General features: G+C 34.5%; 1 protein-coding gene across 2 annotated transcripts; it reads right to left on the reverse strand.

Moving 5' to 3' along the window:
• Positions 1-2,474: 2,474 nt before the first annotated feature.
• LOC100775576 (E3 ubiquitin-protein ligase listerin) lies at positions 2,475-19,915 on the reverse strand. 2 transcript variants are annotated; one of them, XR_005888017.1, is made up of 17 exons: positions 19,597-19,915; positions 19,392-19,512; positions 18,945-19,007; positions 17,725-17,802; positions 14,187-14,278; positions 13,467-13,569; positions 11,923-12,075; positions 10,378-11,030; positions 9,817-10,288; positions 8,959-9,488; positions 7,566-8,253; positions 6,438-7,119; positions 5,138-6,171; positions 4,555-5,013; positions 3,679-3,909; positions 2,831-3,371; positions 2,475-2,745 (listed from the first exon to the last, which is right to left on the reverse strand). XR_005888017.1 is itself a non-coding variant. In XM_006575369.3 (16 exons), exons 1-16 carry the CDS (start codon positions 19,650-19,652, stop codon positions 3,144-3,146), a joined length of 5,643 nt encoding a protein of 1,880 aa, XP_006575432.1. In that variant the 5' UTR covers positions 19,653-19,915; the 3' UTR covers positions 2,475-3,143. The 2 variants fall into 2 exon arrangements, 1 of the variants encoding a protein (XP_006575432.1); XM_006575369.3 differs by having other exon boundaries at positions 2,475-3,371.
• Between the last annotated feature and the right edge of the window lie 417 nt (positions 19,916-20,332).

Raw genomic sequence — 20,332 nt, forward strand, 5'->3', positions numbered from 1 at the left:
AACTTCTTAGGATCAAAGAAGGAACCCCAGCGTTTGTAGAGAGCAAAAACCCACTCCGTCGGTGGCCAAACCACTGAACAACACCCAAGGACCGAAAGAACCTAGGTTATGTTTTTTTTTCCGCGGACTCTACCCAACTTTGAAAGTTGACCTATTTCTACTCTTAATAGATAGAGATCAAACTCTTAAAATCTTTGCATCAGCATCAAAAGTAAATACCAAACTGAATGCTCCACTAAAAGATAGAGAAGTTACGCATTTACGAGTGGTGCCTTACATGTCGCATGCACATGTTGTATGGGTGTGGCTCTGCTTTTCTATAGTTTTGCAGGAGATCTTGTCATTCCACTTCCTCAGCTTCCCAATGAATTCCTTGAAAATTGTTCACATACTTCCAACAAAATGCGTTTTCTTTCATTATTTAAAAACAATGATTAAGGGAGGAAAATATATTAAGATTATATGAGATATAATTTGAGCAATTGTAAATTATATATATATATATATAGATAAAACATCAAATTACATCAGGATAATTTTAAAAGAATTACATTCATTCACATCCGTTGATTCTAATATAATCTAATAACTAAAGTCAAACACGTGACCAAGGATATTGTATATCTTCATCCCTAACTCCTCCTTCTCAAGCAACACTTCCTTCGAGACCATTAAAATGTATCAAGCACACATTAAACGTGCCATTCGTCTCCATATTTATGCATTATAACCCATCTTTTCTTCTAAATCAAAAATGCATTTTGCGGCCGTCAAGCAATGAAAAAACGATGTATCTTTAGAGAAAAAAGCTTGAATAAAATATTGATATCTTTCAAAGTCGATAATTTGGGGTATTTTTCCCTATCAATATTTGTAAAAAAAAAAAAAGGTCTAGCCATATATTACATGAGATTCTATATTTGGAATTTTAATTTCTTCTTGAATATTTGGTTTTGATCACCGCCATTCTTAATGATGGAAAGCTTTTAGGGTTTTGACAATTGTTAAATGTTGTTACTTTTGGCAATCTTTGACAAATTTCAGGTTCGATCTATTATTGTGGGAAATCTATTCTAATCCCAACGTGCCATCCATAGGCACCGTGAGATAAAAATAACCTGCAGAAAAACATTTGTTGTGTAACAGATGCTGAATTAAATTTGTGCCAGACGATTATGAGTGATTCCATAAGAAGCAGATTTTAGACAATTGGTTAGTATTCATTAGTCGATACAGTGAAGCTTTTAGACTCACGAGGCTTGTATTCTGGTGTCACGTGTTTGTGTCGAGTGATTATATTATAATCGTTGAATTATAATTACCAATTATACATAGGGTAATGATAATTAGTATGCAAAGTTATCCTACGAAACTGCACGAAATCTAAGAATTCTAAAAATTTATTGCAGACAGTTATTATCCGCTCTCTACCTGGATGTTATTTGATTGACTGTTTTTGAATTCGTATCAATTTGTGTTAGCAATATTCGTACTAATTAATGCTATTCTTCTATCTATGATTTTAGGATTGATTACAAAGTAATTTAGGTGCACTGTTTCTTTTTTATAGAAGTAATTTAGGTGTACTACTAATAATTGATAAATATCAGCTACGACTCTAGCTTACATATTTAGGTATGATTGTAGGAGTTAACTTACAGTTAGTACATATATATATATATATATATATATATATATATATATATATATATATATATATATATATATGGAAATTGAGGTGTGAGTAATGAAGTCTCATAATGGGAATCGGTTAAATGATGTTATACATGTTACACAATCATATTTTTCAATCTTTTTAAAAAATGTCACATAAAGAGATTGGCAACTCCATGTAACTGTCAGGTTGGCATTGATAACATTTCCATTACTCCAAGCTAATTATAGGAAATTGGGAACCAAGTCAATGAATGAGTTTTTTTTTAATGCTAATTCACCTGACTTTAATTTGTGGCCAGAACAGGCACCAATCACCAGCTAGATGTTTTAGTTAAGCAACTGTCATTGACTTGGTTCTAAAAAAACATTAATTATTTTCTTAATATTATTCTCATTTGCTGGTATCTTATCTAAACAAAGGAATTCACAATTACATTTATTTTTTTAATAAGGATATCCTGTTATATCCTAACCACAAAACAGATCCTTATACTTTATTGAAAACAAAAAGCTTTCACTACTTTCTTCATCTAATAAGAATTATTATAAAAATTCCTTGACCATTACTCTTACAACAATGATTAACAATTGGTATTAAAAATGTTACTCTAACTTTTCCAAAACTATCCTTGCAAATAATACTCTTCTCTCTTCTCATTATTGTCATTACATTCTCTCTTCTTTAAATTAGAAATATTTTTAGTTTAAAAATAATTGATACAAGGAACATTATAAATTAAATCTTATAAATAAGAATGAAATGAGTAAAATGCTTTTAACCTAAAAAAACAGCAACATGCAAATCAATGGTCGATTAGTAAATTTTGCTGACCAAAAATCAAACGTGTGGACAACGCATAGTACGCATTTCGTGGAGCATACTGCTCTTTAATGTTCTCATGGCTAATAAAGATATAGTTTCTAGATGAACAATTACTCTTACTTAGGCAAATCATGCTCCTTAGCTCGAGTGATTCCATGGCCAATATAAATAATCTAGATGTACAAGCCACTCTGATTCTGATAACCTCCTTTGATAAGAACTAACCTCTTAACAGAACAAAAACACTGCAAAACAATAATTATGACAACCATGGGGAAAAAAATCTAATTAGAGAGGATAAATTTGTCAAGCTAAAGGAATCGGATCCACCTCTCAAGAGAGGAAAATATGATACACCCATGTTGTTACCGCAAAACCATTGTTCACCTTCCTCTTCAATTTCAAGGAGTTGAAAGCTATATGCTTAAAATGAATCTTAGTGGAGAAAAGAATCTGGAAATCATGTTTGTTTCGTTAACCAGTTGTAGTTTGTAAGTCATCCCTGCCTTAATCAGCATTGATTCTCAATGCTGGAGATTAGCGTTGATTCTCATACGTCGAGACGTTCTCTTCATCCACTACTTTCAGTTCAAGATATCACCAGCAAGCAAAATTGGTAAAATTCATCACTCCAGGTGTAACCTTAGAATGGAGATTGACACAATGGGCAGGATGATTTGTGAGAAGTTGAAAACCATTTATAAAGGCAAGCAGAATGAAATTTATGTTTGCATGTCTTGCAAGCAAGCCGAGGAAGACCGTGGTTTGTGGTGTGGATTACACTGTAACAGATTGGGCACTCCTCAACACCTTCAAATTCTTTATCAAAATTGCGCTTCCAAATTCCTATAGCTTCTGCTAAAGCTCCATTCTGCAGGACCAGAAAAGGATTGTTAACTTTAAGCAAACCTGCTCTGATAATTATTAATTCTCACATTGATCCATTGTCCACTGAATTTCAGAGGTGTATAGCATCAGTAATACTGGTATAAACTAAAAAGTAGTCAATCACATGAAAGAACTTTTCACCCTGCTATATGTTAATAAATCACGCAACGCACACGAGTAATTTATATCTGAATTTTGCCTCCACACAGTTAATTATAGGCATTTTGCAAAACTCGGCAGCAGAAGCCAACTAAAAAATGTAAGACTGAACAAAATTCATAACAAATTACCTGATTACGAACAAATAGCATCATTGACATCAACCATTTCCGTTGCTTGGTCTCACTAATCCCAAGGCTCCTTGTACAATCAACATCTACAGGCCTTAGTGGATAAGATGCAGGGAGACGAATGACTAGATCCATTCCCGTTTCATCCTTGGTATAAGTAGCAACAATCTCATTTGCTGATTTGCTTACACTAACTGAGAAATTCTCATCACGAAAGTCAGATTTCTTAATCTGCATTTGAGATGATATGCAGATATATATTAGAACTAGGCTATTCATATATCAACTAATTGCATGCTACAACAACAAAAAGAACAACCAAAGCCTTTTTCCCACTAGGTCGGCTGGCTACTTGGATCAAACAAGTGTTCAGAACTTCAGATAGACCATTTAGATCTGATTCACTCAAAAACAGATCCTCTGTACCTAAGACACGGATTCTACGTAACTGTTACAGCACAAAATCTAATTGGCAGTTGCACTCTGAAATACTAAATAAGAATTTACAGATAAAGCATTTAAGTTCTGAATCTTAACCCAATTAACTTCCTTTATAGTCCTTCTAAATGCCACCCTTGATGGGGCAGTAGAATCATAAGAATTGTACATATACTACTTACAATCAAGGGTTAATGTTTAGAACATGAATTGATTTGCATTTATATTTTATATTAATATAACTTGGTATGGAAAGAAAGACATGAACATGATTATCACAGAAAAACATTTAATTAATTTCTACTCTTCAAGAAATATGTAGTGATCATGCAACTCTAGGTTAAAATGTTTCCACACTTAGAAATCAGATTCTGGTATTTCAAAAAAATATTTATCAAACAACAAACTACTTATGGTGGAGAAGAAACTACATCATACCTGAGACAATTCATTTGCAATGAGAGGAGGGCTGCAACAAGTCCTTGTAAAGGATTCAATAACAGCTGAAGTGTTACGATCACGCAAGTCACTAAACCAGCCACGTACATAGGCTGGAAGAACCTGGAGCATCAAACCATATATTGCTCCAGCAAGAGATGAAATTTTCCCCAATTCAACAGGCCAAAGAGATTCCACAGAAAACAAGAGTGAACCAGTTGTGGTGGCACGGGTTGCAGCACTTGAAGCTTCTGATAAGCCACCAGAAAGCTCTGCATCTTTTTTCTTTAGACTCTGAACTGTGGAAATCTCTACAGGAATATGCTGAAAAAGGCAATCCAAAATAACTGGAGTAGCAGAGTCTTGTATGTACTGGATCAGTCTCTCCCTTTGAGATGATGATGAAGGTAATGACTGTAGATGTGATATCAACAAAGACCATGCAAGGAAGAGATTTACCTACAATAGTTTTTCCAGATCATTAGTACCCTCAATGAAACGACAAAGCAAATGGATAAATAAACATTAAAAACAATGTTTATGAAGCATAGTTCAACTTCATTCCCATATAAAGCATTCTTACTCGTTGGTCTGCAAGCAAGTCCATATCAAGAACCTCATAAGGTGCCCTTTCTACCATGAAAGATATTTCCTCTTTCAGATGGACTTTTTCTTCTATTGGCAAGTCAAGACGGCTGATATCCTCTTCACTAGCAGCATATATGTTTGAGTTACAAGCATTATCTTCAAGGACAGCAATGCTTAAAACAGGCTCATTTGAAAGAACAAAATATGCTGCAAACTGCAATGAAGGAATTGGCTTGGAAGTAAAAAGTATAGCATACAAAGAGCTAATAGACCCTTTCCTTAGTCCCCAAAATTCAACTGATTTCACTGCTTTATCTCTAGCTTGTGATGAAGAATTAACAACTCCAGAAGCTACCAAATCCCAGAAGTGTGTATATTCAACCCGTGATGATGCAATAACTGAGGCAGCTTCTTTGTAGCATGCACTTGCAATAGCCTCAGATACACCAGTACAAAATAGTAGGCGAAGGACACCCTCTAGAATCCGATCTTTAACAGAATCCAATTTTTCTGATTTAAATGTATTCAAATTATCTCTCTCTTCATCTTGTTGAAGTTTACAGTGCTTAAGGAGAAGTAAGAAAGACAGAAGGGCATTTTCAGCAATCTTTATGGGAAAAGGATCTGAAATCAAAATAATTTTCTCAATTTTCTGACACATCATATTTAAATTATCAGATGAACTATCAACAAGACCATTTATATTTTCAGCTACATCCTCCATCATAACAACTGCTGATTGAATCCAACACCTTAGGTTAGACAACAGAAAGTCCCAATCTTCTTCACTGAATTCATTCCAGCAATAACCTACCGAAACAATCATAAGTTTTGATAGAAGCATCGGCACCACTGTAAGCTGGTTAAACATAGCAGATCCACCAGAAACATGCCTTTGCTTCAGGAATAATTTATAAAGAAGTTTCCGCTCATCAGAACTAGTACTTCTCGCTGGCTTTAATGCCTGTGGACCACCTATCGTGCTGAAAGGATAACAGGCAATCACCAACTGGAGCCAATCTTCCATGTCTACAAAAGTCATGAGTAATTTCATTAATACCATACGCTACTCATGGCAAGTTTCTTTTAGGATGAGAATTATTCACTGTAACAGTTGCATTTAAACAAAGTGAACAATTAGCACTATCAGAAAAAGCACATGCCCATATACACAATCATACACAAAGAATTACAGAATTTTAGGGAAATTTCTTCCCCTAATGATAAAAATGTCTATTCAAGACGAACCGGTGAATTAGCATTTTGTGTTTTGATCTGAAGAAAGAGAAATTTACCTTCTCCTGTTTTCCATGTGACCAAAGGTGGAAGACTTACGGCCCTCTCCAGCCAGTCTATCATAGTATTTTGCACAAATCTTTCTTCTAAAGAACAATGATGAACACCTGTACCAGGCTCTGCATACCCATACAATGGTTCTAAAAGTACATTTATAAGCAAAGGTAGAATCTTAAGACAATTAGTATTAACAGCTTCACCAAGAAAGAGTTTATTCACAAGAAGTTCTATCAGATTCAATGCCTTCTCCGGCCTCCATATTTTCTCTTTGAACAAAGCAGACAGAAAGGAAACAAGTGCTCTTAAGAATGGTTCTTCAACACCATCAACTTCATCAGCTGGAACTGGCCACATACTAACCGAACTCTTTGTGCCACTGCCTCCATAAACCAGGGAACCATCAAGCAAGATGCTTAATGTTTCATCTAAGAGGCTTTCCTGGGGAGAATTACTTCCCTTGGCATAAGCACTCAATGAAGGTAAGAAAGATGACACAGCACTACTTCCTGGCCATCTCCACGTGCACAAGATTTCAGCAGCTAACCAAGCAGAAGATGCAACCTCTTGACTTTTTTCAAGCAAAGATAAATTAGGCATTCCACAAGCAGCAATAACCCTATCAATCCCAATTTTTGAGATTAGCTTGTCAATTAAAGCTACAAATTTCTGGTGTCCTGAAGCCTGCATTTGGTATAAACTGGTGGTTAAAAGTAGCACATAATTTTCTCTATATATTAGGCAGAAGATTTAACTACATGTCATATTTCCAAGAAGCAAGCGATAACTAGCTTTATTAGTACATATACATTGTTTGAAGGCATTAAGATTTGTTTTGAGCATTCACAAAATAAATACTGAAATTAGAAATAGCAAGAGTTCTGACTGTACTCTGAGAGCCAATAAACTCAACAGGAGTCTTATTTGCTATTCTGGTTTGTTTCTTGGTGAAGCCTACTATAACTCAATTAGCTATATCCACATTGATGCAGTTTTACAATACATATGTTTCCAATATGCATGGAAAAATAAATAACTCTGACTATTCATTCTACTTTGTAAACAATAGTACATATTCAAAAATAAAAGATAAACACACAATAGAGACAAATAATCAAATGTGTCAATACCTTTGTCAAGCTAAAATTTAGAACAACAAACACAGGCCACAATTCATCCTTACTAAGCAGATAATGTAGCAGACTTTGTTCTTCATTTTCATCCACACAGAAGCACTCAAGAACTTCAAGCACCCATGTACAGCATAATGATGCAATTTCATCATTAATAAGTCTGTCTTCGGCAAATATTGAAAATCTTATTGACTGAATTAAGATATTCGATAATCTCTTGCGGCTATCTAAGGAAAGGCTTTTCAAAAATTGAACATTTATCTTGTTACGGAAAGCACACACATGTTCACCGAATGTTAGCCTGGCCTTGGTTTTTGTCATTGAATTGTCATCAAGTGAATCATCCAGAGCCTTGCTTAAATTATACTCCCATTCAATGACAAAAATTGCAGATAAAATTCCAGATACAAGTCCACTTTCCCCATCAAGAGTCTTCAGGCTAAAGAAACTACCATCAAGTATCTTAAGAGCAAATTGAGCTATCTCAACAATGTTGAGAGAACTATCAAATTCTACACAGATCTTTGCATCATTGCTTAACATAGAAGCAGCATTCTGTACCCAAAAGAAAGGTGAGACCTGAACAAAACTGACTAACTTCCTGAAAATCTCCTCATATATGAGAATCAATGCATTTCTGGACAGAAAAGACGATCTTCCTTCTGTTAAACCACCAAGAAGAGAGCTGCAGGTAAAAAGCGCAAGATCAGAGTGAAGACTACTCAACTCAAGTCATCAATCTTGTATTTCTCTGGGACAGGGTTCAAATTAATATTAAGTATATATCTATTCAACTTCATATATAGTACTCTTCCTTACCAGCTACATATGCCTTTTTTACCATAAGCCTTAGCAGCTTCAGGTGCATATTATCCATCTCAACTTTCAGACATCATAAACTACATAAAATATCCACTTTCCTACTATATCTTGCATAGTTATCTGCAGGTTCATAGTCATGATGATGTTTAAAATAGACTGTCTGAATTAGCATTTTTCTTGTTAATAAATATTAAGAAAAAGTAGGTTTGAAAATTCCCAAATAGTTCAGAGACTAAGTCACTAGTTTAATATTCAGCAGGTTCCTGAAGTATTTGGGAATTTTCAAATAGGTCTCTTATCTCTACATTTAAATAGGTATCAAGAGTATTCTTTCTAACTTTGACAGAACCCTAGCCCAGAGACCCAATCACAATCTTTTAAAGTACAAGGACCTATTTAAAAATTCCTACATAATTCAGGGACCAATAATATGAACTTTGGATTTAAAACCAAAAAAAGAGAAGAATGCAACAATCATGTTATTGACATGTTTAGTTATAAACAGGAGAATTTATAAATAATGCAAGACATTAAATCATCTAGCCATGAAAAATTTGAATTAACATACCATATAAACTGCACATGAGAAGTGCTAAAAGGGGGCAGAGATCGAGAAACAGCAATAGCAGATGATTCGAGATATTCATGATGCCAATCTTTAGCATTACAGCCCATTCTATGACTGGAATCGTCTTTCACCTTCCTCTTCATTCTATCATCCCTTGCTTTTTCCAGGAGCGTGGCCAATGTTGATGCATGGTCAGCATCCAGTAACCCTGGTTGGAGCTCAGAATGACTTTGGCCAATCACATAGTTGATGATGAAAGACCATTGTTCTGAGAAATACTCATCATCCAGCAGAGCCAACAACAAATCTAGCCGAGCACTAGTGGAGCAACTATTTGACTGCAGGCACCAAGGAACAAACACATTCTTGAATATTTGCATAAAATCTTCAGCTTCCCCCACGTTATCTCCATCATATGAAAGCTGACTAGCATAGTTCTCTCTGTTTTTAATCAATACTTCTTGGATAATCATCCGTGGTCCAAATATTGAAACAGCAACTGACAGAAGTCTCACAGCATCTGGTGAATCCTGATATTGAAAATAGGGTTGGAAAAACATGATAAAAAATATCATTTCCTTTTAAACTAATCATTTGAAAATTATTAAATTTAACAATACCATAAACCTATGCAGCTCTAACACCTATTTTTTAACAGGCCAAATCAACAGTGGTGACATCATAACTGATCCCCAAAAATTGCTGTTTCATTTTTTAATCGCTCCATAAAATAAATATCTTCTTGAAGTGATGTGTCAATACCAAACTTCTCATTATCCAACCAATTTTGAAATCACAAAATTACAAAACAAAAGATAGATTAAAGTGTCAACCAAGTTTGTAGAAATATTAACTTACAGAAGATCTAATGACTGAGAAAGACTTTGCCAACATTGGTCCCACAATATAGGTCAACGGCCAAACTGCACCTTTCAGCACAGCATGTTTCTCCAGCAATAACATGAACAAAATGATTCGTTCAACAATGTCTACATTAGCTGCTTGCTGAAGGGCACCCATGCAATTATCCTCAAGTTCCTCAATAAAAACAGATAGAACATCGCTATCCAATACATAAATGCCCAAAAGGATTTCAACAAAGCACTTTCCCAACTCTTGCAAATAGGGCATTGGATACTTTGTATCAACCATATCCACTTTCTTGTTATGAGAAACATTTTCCTCAGATGTATCTGTTGCTTTTCCCGAGTTTATTATGTCATTAGCTTTCGGGATTCCAGCTGTAAGGAAATCCTTCCATAAAAGCTTTACAAGGACATTATCAATAAGAGTGACTTGGAAATGCCTGATTGAGTCTCCATCATTATATCTGATACAAGCAGAAGACAGGTAAAAAAAAGGGATAAGGAGTAAATAGTTCCTCAAAATGCAGCAAGAATTAAAAGGAAAATTGTGTACCTCGAAGCATTTTTCAATGACCAAAGAAAACATTCTTTCAGTGCCTGCAAAAATGCTAGTCTATCTGCAGATAGAGAAATTCTCCTTCCCGACCACAAGTTCTTGAAAAATTCAAGAAAAAACTTATCCCCTCCAACAGATTTAGGTGGCACATTGTCTAAGAACAAAACCAAAGCTGGATATGAAACCTGCTGGGAACCAAAGCAACCATTCCTAAGAAAATTCCAAAATGGATTCAGTATGCTTTTCTGAATGTTTAAGGAAGACCAACCATCTGGGAATTTTCTAGAGAAAAGTATTATTAGATCCCACATTGAGGGATGGCAAGTTGGATCCTTCTCATTGAAAGCACCAAGAATTGCACCAGCAACGGTTTTCATATTTCCATCATTAATAGCCTGTGGAACATTTTTAATTAAGCTCTTCAATACACTATAAGTAGCTGATCGGATGGTAGGCCTTTGTGACCTCAAGAAGTCTAGAAAGTATTTATGATCTTTGAACAGCTTTTCAGCAAAAGAAACAGCGGCCACCCTAGCCTTCGAAGCATGTTTAGGTTCAGAAGTTATGCTCTCAAAACCCGGTTGATCTTGTTGTAAGCAAATTAAAACATCAAGAAGTGTGGCCAATGCTAACAATGTTGATGATATCACCTATAAGATCAAAATGGAGATGAAACTTCAAGTAGAAAATGAATGGTCCAAAAGGAAAATTTGAAACCCTCAAATATGTCAAACACTGAATCTTTAAACTCTAACTAGAAAAGGGCACTTGGATTGAAGATTAGATTTAGCCAAGATTAAAAAGGGTGAGAATAACGGATAAAAATTAAATTATATACATGCAGCTATAAAATCAGGTACTATTTAGCCAAGACAATGGGTAGGCATACAAACTAGAAGTGATTCATAACTAGCAGGATAATCTCACACAAGGTTGCAGGATCACAATTTCACAATCTTACAGTTTTTTTTATAACTAGCAGTCCCAATATTCCTTCTAACTCACTTTGGTGAGACAGGGTCAGAATCATGGTCTTTTATCGCAATCACATGTTTTCTAGATAGGATATTATTCACAAAATTATTTGAAAGTATAATGAACAACCTTATGCAAATATAATAATTCCAGTTTAATGAAAAGTCAGGTAATTTCTTCCTCTGTTCTGGTAAATTCGTTTCTCCTTCCATGCCACCAAGATAGTTTGACACATTTGAGCAAAAAATTATATGATTATATCAAAAACTTCAAAATAGCTATCTGCATAAAATCAGTTTGTAATTATTTATCCACTGCCAGCCATACCATGAAGCAAAATAGCTATATAAACCTGTAGAAAGGTCTCTACCATAATTTTTAAATCCTTTCATCATTAAAGAACTAAAAAAACGTTTATGTAGTATTTGTGATAGCAAAAGACATCCACCCATTATAGTTTACCATATAGACTACATTTCTTACTCAAATAAAAAAGGAGATCCAGTGCAAATCAATAAATCCTAGACTTTGATTTCCAAGTAAGTTAAAGTGATTCTCACTATATACCTGTTGATATATCTCTTCCAACTCATCTGTAGCTACAGCTTTGTCAGACAAATTTTGTGGTGTGAGCTTTAGGTTTTCTTCTAAATACATAAATATCTCTGTTGTGCATAAAATCAAAGCATCGAGTCTCTTATCCTGTGCCGGAAAGGCTGCCTGTCACAATCAGACAAAGGATTCAAACAAATAACATATTGCACAAATTTGGTAATAAAGCTGTGCAAGTACAAGCTTAAAATCTGTTGTGCAGAATATACATAGGTAGTCCATATACCCTAAAAAATTACATGTTAATGAATTGAACATGGTCATGAAACTAAACACAACATACCTATAATAAAAAAGGCATGCATTCTCACACCCATGTACATTTTAAAGATACTTTAAAAAAAAGTCTAACATAATTCAGTTTTCAATTTAAGCATATTAATACCTTCATGTAAATTATCACTGTATTTTAAGCATAGGCTGGTAGTATAACAAAAGCATTAGTTAGTGGAAAAGGATCAGAAAAAGTATAAAACCTACTTTCAAATTGCTAAATCTCATTGTGTCCTTTCGTAAAAGTTTTCCAACAAAGTTGGGGGGTCATTTTTCAACATGTGACATGCAAGCATGTGTTGGACACAAGGGTCTGCATAGGAAAAACATATACTCAAGACTTCAAGAAATATTGCCCATGATAATCAATTCAACACAGATTACATAGAACATTTTATTCAAAGTAACTTAGGACAACTCCTTATCAGTTTCTGAGCTTATATTTACACTGAAATAAAGAAAAGAAATTTTCAGATGGATCATCCTTATCCTGACATCACACTGATACAATAGCTCAAAATACCCAATTGAAGCTAGGCTTGATTTTAATTGGACTTGTTGCACGCCTAATAAATCACATATAGCATAAATCTAGGACCACTGCAACTCAGTTCCAACACTAAATGCCAAAATAGGAATCATAAATTTCTTATGCGTTAATAAGAAGACTACTCAAGTGTTAAGACCATATACAACTATACAAGCTAGGATCTGACACTACTATCTAAAAAACTTTTGCCACAATATTTAACTTACATCCCAGCTCACAAGAAAAACATATTCAAAGAACAAGAAAGGAAACCACTAAGACCTCTAAGATATGCTATAAGACTAATAATAGCATCTTGGTCTTGTCACACGACTAATATATTTGAAGAACTATATCTACAAATTTATCAATTAACTAAAAGTCTCAATGAACTGACTCTTTTTAATACTAAATTACAAATTCCATAAAAAAAATTTCCTTTATGGACCATAAGAAAACTATTATAAGTTAAAGCAGATACTTGTAGATATGAAACAATGGCAAGTCATGTATCTTCTACACAGAATATTGCAATAAGCTTCCAGACAGATCATTTGTGTTCCTCACAGGTTGAAAATATATGTGTGAATGAAGCATTCAATTATTAAAAAATATACAATACTTTAAGCTAACCTTTTCCACCAACACGAAAGAAGCAATTAAGAACACAATTGTAATAATAATCAATGTAACAAACCTGCAAAGACCTTTTTGCAGCCTGAGAAACTTCAGAAACTGGATCAAATTGAGCAAACCACCATGGTCCCATCAAAATCTTCAAATGAGGAGCTAAATCTCTCCTGAGAAGGGTGTGGGAAGGGAAATCAATTATAAATCTCAGACTGCGGGAATTAAGTTGACTCCAACAGATCCAAACTTCAGGGAAGGATCAGAGTTTGGACCAATTACAAGAGTAAATAACTATATTTAATCTTAATTCAAGAAAACATAGATGTTAGAAACTAGAAGAAATGCATTTTACAGCAGACAGGTACACTGTACACTAATTAAAATAACTTTTTTTATGCATAATAGGTAAATTAAGAAGTCCCCACATAGTAGGAACCAGAAAAAAGGCTTTTGTTGTTATCATTTGGTAGTCTAAAATGTTGAGACCATTGTCAAGAAGATGCTTGGCTTCTCCATAAGCTATTGATGCAAGTAAATTAGAAGTTATAACCAATCAGATAATTGAAATGGCAGAATTTAAACTAGTATGAAGAGTAAACATGCTACAAAAGAAAACAATATCCCCAACCATTTAAGGCATTAGCATTTAGCATGATATTGTCAGATAAGATGCATAAATGTTAAAAGAAAATAAAGCAGCACATTTTCAAATTTCATCTTCAAATATTAAATTATACAGTGGAGAAAGCAAGAAGCACATATAAATGCCCCTCAGAAAAGTTCTAACCCAATAGAAGTAACGAGAGCAGTCATGGTATCATGAGTGGCCCGCCTAACCTCCCTATTGTAGTCCAGCAACAGCCTTTTATACTCAAAAGCCTGCATAAGAACAATTTAAATAATCAAATACATTAAATAAGTATCTTCAAAGATTGTCATTAGTGAATTTATAAAATTATAAAGGGGATCACATATCCACCAGATAACAAAGATGCACGATCATCACAAAATAAATGGAAGTGCAACACCTGCTGCAATGTCCCAAGTCCCAACTTGTTATTTGTACATACTAAAATTGGAGGTCTATTTATTTTTTTCACATGTTATAGTACTGTTGTCTGTTGTTGTTATTGTTAGTTTGTTATGTCTAGAGAGTTGCATGGCCTATGAACTTTGCAATTAATTATGTGTTTTCACCATCATGTAATGGTATCCAAATAAACATAGAAGGATCCTTAGATTATTATTGAAGAGGCCTGCAAAAATCCCTATTGAGTAATAGCATGAACATTTGCAAAAGTCTCCCTCCTATGACCTCTCTCTATTACTGAATTGTCTCTAATTTTCACATTTTCACTACTGTTTGGGGGCAGCCTTAATTGCAATCTCAAGGGTGGTGGTTTAATCCCACATCAACTAGTGATAAGACCAAAGTAGTGAGTAAACAAGTGAGGGACAACCCTTTTGTAGGGTTATAAATGCTTTATGTGCTTACATATCTTAGCATTTATCTTACATTTTTCATTACTTAGAACTTTGTTTTAATCACTTTTATGCTAATATAACTATTAATTAGGAGTAAGTTTAGTGTCTTTAACTTCTAAGAAATTTTATTAGCTTTTAATGTTTTATTGTAGGAAAAGAAGAATTGAAGATTTTGAAGTTGGAGTAGCTCGCTCAGCGTGCCTGTACGCGCTAAGCACGAGAAACACAACAAGGAAGGACACGTGGCAAGCATCTAGAAGAAAAGAGGCCAATTGGAAGTTCTTGAAAGCGCTCAGCGAGTCAATACTCGCTAAGCTCATTGTTTTCACAATGAGGATATGGGCTCAATGCGACATGTTGGGCTAAGCCTGCAGTCACTTAATCCAGTGCTGCTTTTGCATGCAAGCTTAGCGCAACATGCTAGGCTAAGTGCGCAGACGATTATGCATAAACGAGAGTGCAGTGTGTTTGGCCATATTTAAGTTCCAAGGATGCGAATTGAAGAAAGATTTGGTTAGGAGAACTATCTAGGGTTTTAGGTTGCAGCGGGGAAGCTCTCTCTTGCCATTTTTCATCATCTCTTTCATCTATTTTCTTCTTTTCTTCTTGTAGTTATGTAGTTAGATTTACCCATTTTGGGGTTGATGTAACTGAGCCCATCCTAATGTTTACATTTTGATTATTAATCTATGTTTATTGTTCATTATCAAGTGTTCTCTTCTATGCATTAATGCTTGTTTTGGCTTGATCACCCTTTGCTTGAAGGTTTGAATTGTCATTGGGAAATGCTTTTGAACTTAGAAATGGAGAGGAACACCTAATGGGTTTTATGCCTAGGGATAGAACAAAGCTTGTTAGTCATTTTGTAACCCTTGTTCTTAAAGCAAATCACTTGGTTAGACTAGTCAAGGGATTAATAGTTTGGTCAAGGGGCTTAGATTCTTTCTATCCGAGGGATCGGGATTTGAGTATTTTTATGAGTTAATGATAATAGTTGGACTTTGAACTAGAGAAGTAACCTTTGTTTGCAAGAGGATGTGGTTTAGTGAAATCAATCCCAACTCTTTTGTTCTTTGTTGTTTTGCAAATTTTTACCGCATTCCAAGTGTTAGTAAAAATGATAAAAACAGTTTTTTTGTTAATTTGTTTTTGCTATTTACATTTTTGCATTTCAATTAAATTCATTGTTGTTCTGATAGCCATAGTTAGTGAACGTTACTATTTTGTCGAGTATTACATGAGTCCCTGTGGATACGATATTTGAACTTCCATTTTATACTTTTTGCACGACTTGGAATGCTTGCCAAGAAGCTTAACAGTTGAGTTAGGCTGAAACCCAAAATTCTAAGACTTTCCTATCTCTCTACCTACCCCTTATATTCATTCAATCTAAAGAAAAGAAATACATGCAATTTTTTAAAACTCTGAAACAATGGGAAATAAGAAGGACGAACAACTTTAGGGAGAAAAGTATCAAAGGTTTTCAGTCTTCGAAAGTATAACCTTCTAGATTTATTTGTAAAGGAGAAAATGTATTGGAACAAGAATAGAACTTGAAAGAAAAGGGTAGACACATCTCAATTACACACCCTAGGGTGTCCATGATGTACTTGGCTTATGTGCTATAGCCAAGTCCCAACTGTACGCAGCATACAAAAAAGATAAGATTGGTAAAGAATGTATTATAGAAAAAGAGTGGCATCTATTGAGGAAATGATGATTTGGACGTGTGAGAAGATCAATAGAAGCCTCAATTAGAAAAGTTGATCAAATAAATGATAACCCAATCATTAGAGGTAGAACAAGGCCAATTATAAAGGATTTAAATCTAAATAGCTTACTTGAAGAATTGGCTTTTGACAGAACACGGTGGCATCATTTTATTCACATAACGTAACCTCTCTAAAGCATGTTTATTTGTATTTATCCTATTCACTAATGGGTTATGAGCCTTAACATAGGACCTAGTCCCAGGTCTGGATGTGGAAGGATCCTTCTTGCAATCTTATAGTGAATCGGGAGAAGTAGATGGGCCCTTTCTATGGCTAACCAAATTGAGAGAATAATTGATGCCCTTTACTGAATACTGACATCCTTTTTATAGACGGCTGATAACAAGGGAAATAGATAACAGGTGATAGGATCTCAAGTCTTGACTAACAAAGGAAAGAGATCCAAAATTATGGGACCCAAATCAATCAGGATTCTACTGAATAAAATCAAGCCTATAAAGGAAACAAAATAAAACTCTAATCAGGTAAACTAGGCTGCATTGACTGCTACTGCCTTCTTTCCCCAATATTATCATAATATCATACCAGAAAGGAATCCACATCATAAGATTCATGACACAGACCAGAAAATGAAATATCCGTAAAAACAATGTCTATCTCAGTCTAGCTATATATGTAATAAATAAGTGACTTCTATTGATTAGTATACCTAACAGTGTAATGTGAAATATAGTGTCCTGTCCCTTTCAATTCCCTCCCACTTCAATATGTTTATGGAAAAAAAAAAGTGACACACACAGACACATATCTTTTCGCTCTCATCCTGTTGTATTCCTGTCTCTTTTCTCAATTTCGCTTCCATAACAGTTTTCAATAAATGGTAATTATGATTTTTAAAAAATCTGACGTAGTTATTAATAACAAACTGTCGGACCATTGGGGAGAATGAAAATTCTTTTATTCTATGAGGGAAAAATCACCATGGAAAAGAACAATCTGTTCACCATTCAACATAGATATTCTTCATATTAAAGGTAAGAGAACTGATGCAGGGAATACAGAGACAAACAAGTAATATAATATGAAGAAGACATGAAATTTGCATACCCATTGAGGAACTATTAGAACAATTTCTTTTGCAGACTTCTCTTGAAGCAGCATAGATAAAGCTGCCAATGCCTTAAGCTGTAAAAAAAATAAATACACAGGGTAAATAAGAAGCCAATGAGCTTACACACACACACACACACACAGACATGAAAATAGATTTATCACCAGCCAAAATTGTTGTGATCATTGAACAATTACATCCAAATTAGACATACTTCAGTTATGGAGAACAAAATACAGGAAATAATAAATGAATGGACTCATCATGATAGGCACAGACTACAGGTGAAAGTCACAAATCGAACAGCCAGAAACTGGCTTCCAACCTATTTAGATTATGTCTAAATATCCACTTCAGCATTAAACAGCCAAGCAAATACTTGTGCATGAGCATGACCAAACAAACACTGAAAAGGAAAATAACAACACAAATCCCAACAAATGGACAGTGTTATCAATTGCAGATTGCGGGAAATGGTATACAGCCAATAATTCGCTACATCATATAGCAGATAGTGTCATAGGAAAAAGGAAGCAGGATGATATATATCAGCTGAAATGTACGATATATATATCAATTATATATGCATAGAAAATTAAGTTGTGTGCATATACAAATAAATAAATAAAAACTGGCATAATATTAACTTAAAAGTTCAATTGGCCAGAGACTCGCTGGAGATGACAAGGATGTAGGATGTATGCCACAACCCCAACACCCATAGTGGCCTCAATAGCTGACGGAGTTGGAATTGTGGATCCAAGGAATTCAACATCGCAATAGCACTATAGTGGCTATTTAACAACACTGCTGGACAATTAGACATACATCAAACATATCACGTGTTATGCACTATCTATTGTACAACCATGTCCATGATGACATCCAACATCTTACATTCAATGCATGGAACCAAGACACAATTACCATTTAGCTTCAAGCAAACTCACAAGCTTTGTGTTCTAACACAGGAAGTAGCATCACCATGATTAAACAGAACAAAAACACAAAATGACATGACTCTGTATTTACATTTAAGCATGCTTGTATCCACTATTCATCATCTATGATTGGCTAATTGATAAACAGGCAAACATAAAGAGGAATTGAACAAAATGCATCTAAAGAGACCCATAGAATACCATAACTAGTCGCAATTGAGCATGTTAGATATTCATATTCTCATAAACTAGCACAGAAGTTAATCCAAAATTACCTTAGTAGTGGGATCCTTCCTCCCTAACCTCTTTAAGTGAACCGCAATTTCGCTATCAACATCCTGCATATCCGAAAAATCAACATGACGACATTATGATAAGGCACGGAAAAACTGTCCACAAAGCAACACTGACAGTCCAGTCAGCTATACTAACACAATTCCAAGCTGCAAATAAGCCTCTCAGTATAAAACTCCCATAAAACAAACACATTGAATGAGAGACACGGTTAATTCAAACTCAGTATATTGAAGCAGCAAATGTAACTCACAGCTGCAGTACAGTACCACTCCAGCATGTTAATTATGAACACAAAATTAAATCTAATTAATACTCTATATTAATTATAAATCATAAGTAACACAAAATTGAGCATAAAACATAACTCTTTGTCACCACACCAATCTCCAAAATAAAAACAGCTGCATAGAACTGGAAACACATACAACAAAAGGAAGAGAGTCCTCGGATGAAGAAGGAAGAGGATCGAGGCGCGAGCTACCGACAAAACCACCGAATCCGACGGCGGCAGCGCCGGAGCCGGACGACAAGAGCGAGGCGGCGAGACTGCAATTTAGAAGGAAAAAATCGATAATACAAACACAAAGTCAGAAACGACGTTGAAAATTGAAATTAGGGATTGAAACAAACCTGCTACTGGAAGGACGTGACTTGCTTCTCGCGCTTTCCCCTTTCTGCCTTCCCATTATTATTCTTCGTTCTAATGCCTAAGAAAATTCCTCCTATGAAGCGGTGCTCTCTGTGCTAGGGAAACGAAGAAATATATATACTAACAGAGTCACCGGGGCGTTTGTTTGGCGAATGATTTTTTCTGCTGCTGAATAAATATATAGGTACTTAGGCGATGGTGGGAGAAACAAACAATAGCGAGAAATGTCAAAGACGAGTTTATGATTTGCACTTTTGATTTTGCTTACAGACAAGTAATGAAGTGTTTCATGAGGCGTGGTTTGCTTTGTCTCACTAACCCTTATAAATATATTTATTAATTAAATTTGGCTATTTACTTTTAAATTAAATAAGCTAAGATAAGAAGATTTTTAAGACTTTTTTTTTACTCGGTGAATAAGTGAAGTGATAATTTTTTTATATGTTGAAATATTTTTTTTATCCAGATGTAATATATCGTTTCTCTCAAGTTTTGATTTTCATAAAAAATTGGATTAATTAAATTTTTAGTCCATTAATTCTTTTAGATTCAATTTTTTAGTTCTTTAAAAGTTTTTTTTAACAAATTTTACTACTGCATTAATTTTTTGGTGAGATTTTTAGTCGCTCAATTTATTTTTATCTACTTTTAGTCCTTTAATTATTTTTAGTCCAAAAATGAACAATGGTCAAATAAATTTTGAGAGATTTAAGGTTA

This window comes from Glycine max, chromosome 2, assembly GCF_000004515.6.
Source record: "Glycine max cultivar Williams 82 chromosome 2, Glycine_max_v4.0, whole genome shotgun sequence".
Taxonomy (NCBI): Eukaryota; Viridiplantae; Streptophyta; class Magnoliopsida; order Fabales; family Fabaceae; genus Glycine; species Glycine max.